This window comes from Etheostoma spectabile, unplaced genomic scaffold (assembly GCF_008692095.1).
Source record: "Etheostoma spectabile isolate EspeVRDwgs_2016 unplaced genomic scaffold, UIUC_Espe_1.0 scaffold314, whole genome shotgun sequence".
NCBI lineage: Eukaryota > Metazoa > Chordata > Actinopteri > Perciformes > Percidae > Etheostoma > Etheostoma spectabile.
Window position 1 is genome coordinate 697,041 of NW_022605583.1, and position 2,667 is coordinate 699,707.

A 2,667-nucleotide genomic window follows, 5' to 3' on the forward strand; every position below is an offset into this window, starting at 1 on the left:
AAAAAAAAAAGTATCTTGTCTGACCTCAGGTTTATTGTAAACTACAGTGTGTACACTATTTAAAGTTTTTGTGATTTTATATAATTTTTCTTGCATGCTTGCAGTCAGAATAACAGGAAAAAAGTTCTGAAATGAAATATGCACAGATGTTTGTCCATTTACCGCTGCAATAATAAGTCTTTACTAACTGAATTCAAGGAGTCTTTCCTTTGCACCATAGAGCAAGAACAGATGGTAATGTGAAGTGTTCACAGATTTGGGTTTTTTAGGATAACTTGTTGACTTATAACCAGAGTTCGACATTATTTTAAATGTTTGACTTATCTCTTTGTTGTTTGTAAAGTGACCTTTTCCCCATTTGGGTTGGATCCTTGGCTCCTGCTGTCACCTACTCAACACTCCACGAGCTCTTCAGCAGGTACAGTACCACAGGCTGAGTGCCTTCACTTTGTCAGATCCAGATGGGAGTCCACAGACTCAACAAGAATGGAAAATGGCAGTTTTTAACATTTAACAGCTCACATTTTAACGTTTGATTTAGATTCCATTAAATATTTTGAATACAAAAACTGCAATATGTGGTCTTGCGGAATATTGATGCGTTTGTTGACTCTGAGCTTGTTATCGATTTAATGGCTGCTAAAGTGATGTGAGTGTATTCACCCTTGTTGACTCAAAGCTGTGTGGCAAATTGCCCTGCAGGGATATGAAAGATTTTTTTTTTCTCTCTCTCAGAGCTGGGACTGTGTACAGCATCAAGATGCTGCTGGAACACCAGTGTGCCTTTGTGAACTACGCCAAAAAAGAAGACTGTGACAGAGCCATCCAGTGTATTAATGTATGTATCTGTTAACATTATTTGTTCAGGTGTCTAACTGATGCGTCAATCTTGACCAATTGCAACGGTTTAGAAAGTATAAATAAGCGTATGTAATGTTACATGTTGTGATGTCTCTTGTTGTGAGTCTTCATTTAGATATTTTCTATTCACTATCACCAGCAAAGTTTAAGTGACCTAAATCTTAGTTGGAGCCACAAAATGATGGTCTTGTATGGGTTTGAAAGTTTAAAGATTTGTAGGTTCCCAAAGAAAATTTGTATTAACAGGCAAATGTAAAAATAAAGTTAAAAAGCAAATCAGAATATTTTAGGGTGATTTTCTACGTAGAGCAGGAATTTTGATTGTGTTATTTAAGCAGTGAGTAACAACTGTATCTCTTTAACTCTTTAGTTATTTATGCTTTAAAGTCTGTCTGCTCCTCTGAAACCATCGCATAAATCTCCTCTGAGATAAATTGTGTCAGTAGTTTGTCTGTTAAGCTTCTTCTCTTTTCTGAGCTGTGTGGTTCTCCAGTACAGCTCTGTTGGGCCTAAGATGTTTAATGTCTTGTGTTTTTCAGGGAATGGTGGTAGAGGGCGCTCCACTCTCGGTGCGATATCCCAATAAAATCCCCACTGGACTTGGAATGTCCAGAGCGGCCGCCATTGACCCATATTCACGCCCCGGGTAAGAAGATGCTATTATTCTCCCTCGCATTGGTAACTTCTCGATTTCACTTACGAGTTTAGATTTAACTTCAAGGGTAATGAGTTGGGGGAAATCTAGATGGTCAGTCTTATTTTAATACAGTGCATGCCTGTTTTTTTTTGTTTTTTTTCTCATAGGATGCATTAATAGTTAGCTTTACACAGTTAAGACTTGTAGTTTCTATTGCTCACCAAGACTGTTTTCAAAACTTACTCTTAATTTCTAAAAATGCAAAGTAAGAAATATCTAGTATTACATTGTCTTTGTTATATTGGTTATGTTGCCACTCTTCAGAGGTGAAAAGGAACCCTGTGATTCAGGTCTCCTGATCTTAGCAATAATTATGCCCACCTTAACCTTTGACATATAGCCTAGAACTGAAATTGTTTTTGCCGCTGTTGTAGCTTGTACAAGAAGGAGTGCTTTTTCTGGAGGACCACCGGCTGTACCAGGCAGGACTGCACCTACAGACACGTCCCAGAGCACAAGCATGTTGACAAGGACAAATTCACCAGTAGACTGGGAAATGTGAACATGTAGGAAGTATAAAATGATAAGCATGCATCGTTTCCTTCGACATTTGGCACGGTGCTTGTTCCAAACTGGGCTGCTGTCAGTCGCCTCGGTTTCTTCTCAGTTTTGGTTCTTGTGAAGTTTTGCTGGCAAAAAAGACTAGTTGTGTTAAGATTTGGTTGCATGTTTTTGGAAATGTTTGCACCATGATGGCCAATCATTGTAAGAATACAAAGGAAACCCCTAACTACATTATATTAATAATTTATGTGCATCAAGCTTTTAGCATTCTTTCGCAATATGTTTGTCAGGGATATTGTGTAATTATCTAATCTGTTTAAAGATTGTGTTAAAACATACTACTTGGTTGCTTTGCTATTGTTTTAAAATTGATGTAACAGATCTTTGTTTTGTTAGCTACCACCAGGTGGCACTGTTACTTTTATCCCTCAACTTTGGGGCTACAAAGAATCCTGCTTTCATTTTAAGGCTGTGATTGATAGGCAATTATGCTATTGGCGCATTGAATGTGTTATGTTTTATTTTGAAATTCTGCTCTGTGATATGATTGCTGGGGCATTGGGTTTGTTTAGATCGGGTTAAGTTCAGTAGTTATGTATACTTTT

The 2,667-nt window shown here is 37.6% G+C and overlaps 2 protein-coding genes across 2 annotated transcripts in view; one reads left to right on the top strand and one right to left on the bottom strand.

The window, feature by feature from the left end:
* The window catches only part of si:dkey-33c12.4 (uncharacterized), a 9,642-nt gene extending 7,569 nt beyond the window's left edge, over positions 1-2,073 (top strand). Inside the window, exons 15-18 of the mRNA XM_032511057.1 lie at positions 344-418; positions 736-838; positions 1,401-1,507; positions 1,933-2,073. Of these exons, the coding sequence (XP_032366948.1) occupies positions 344-418; positions 736-838; positions 1,401-1,507; positions 1,933-2,068 (421 nt within the window). The 3' untranslated portion in view covers positions 2,069-2,073. The remainder of the gene's footprint in view (positions 1-343; positions 419-735; positions 839-1,400; positions 1,508-1,932) is intronic.
* The window catches only part of alms1 (ALMS1 centrosome and basal body associated protein), a 31,727-nt gene that overhangs the window by 26,349 nt on the left and 2,711 nt on the right, over positions 1-2,667 (bottom strand). The window lies entirely within an intron of this gene.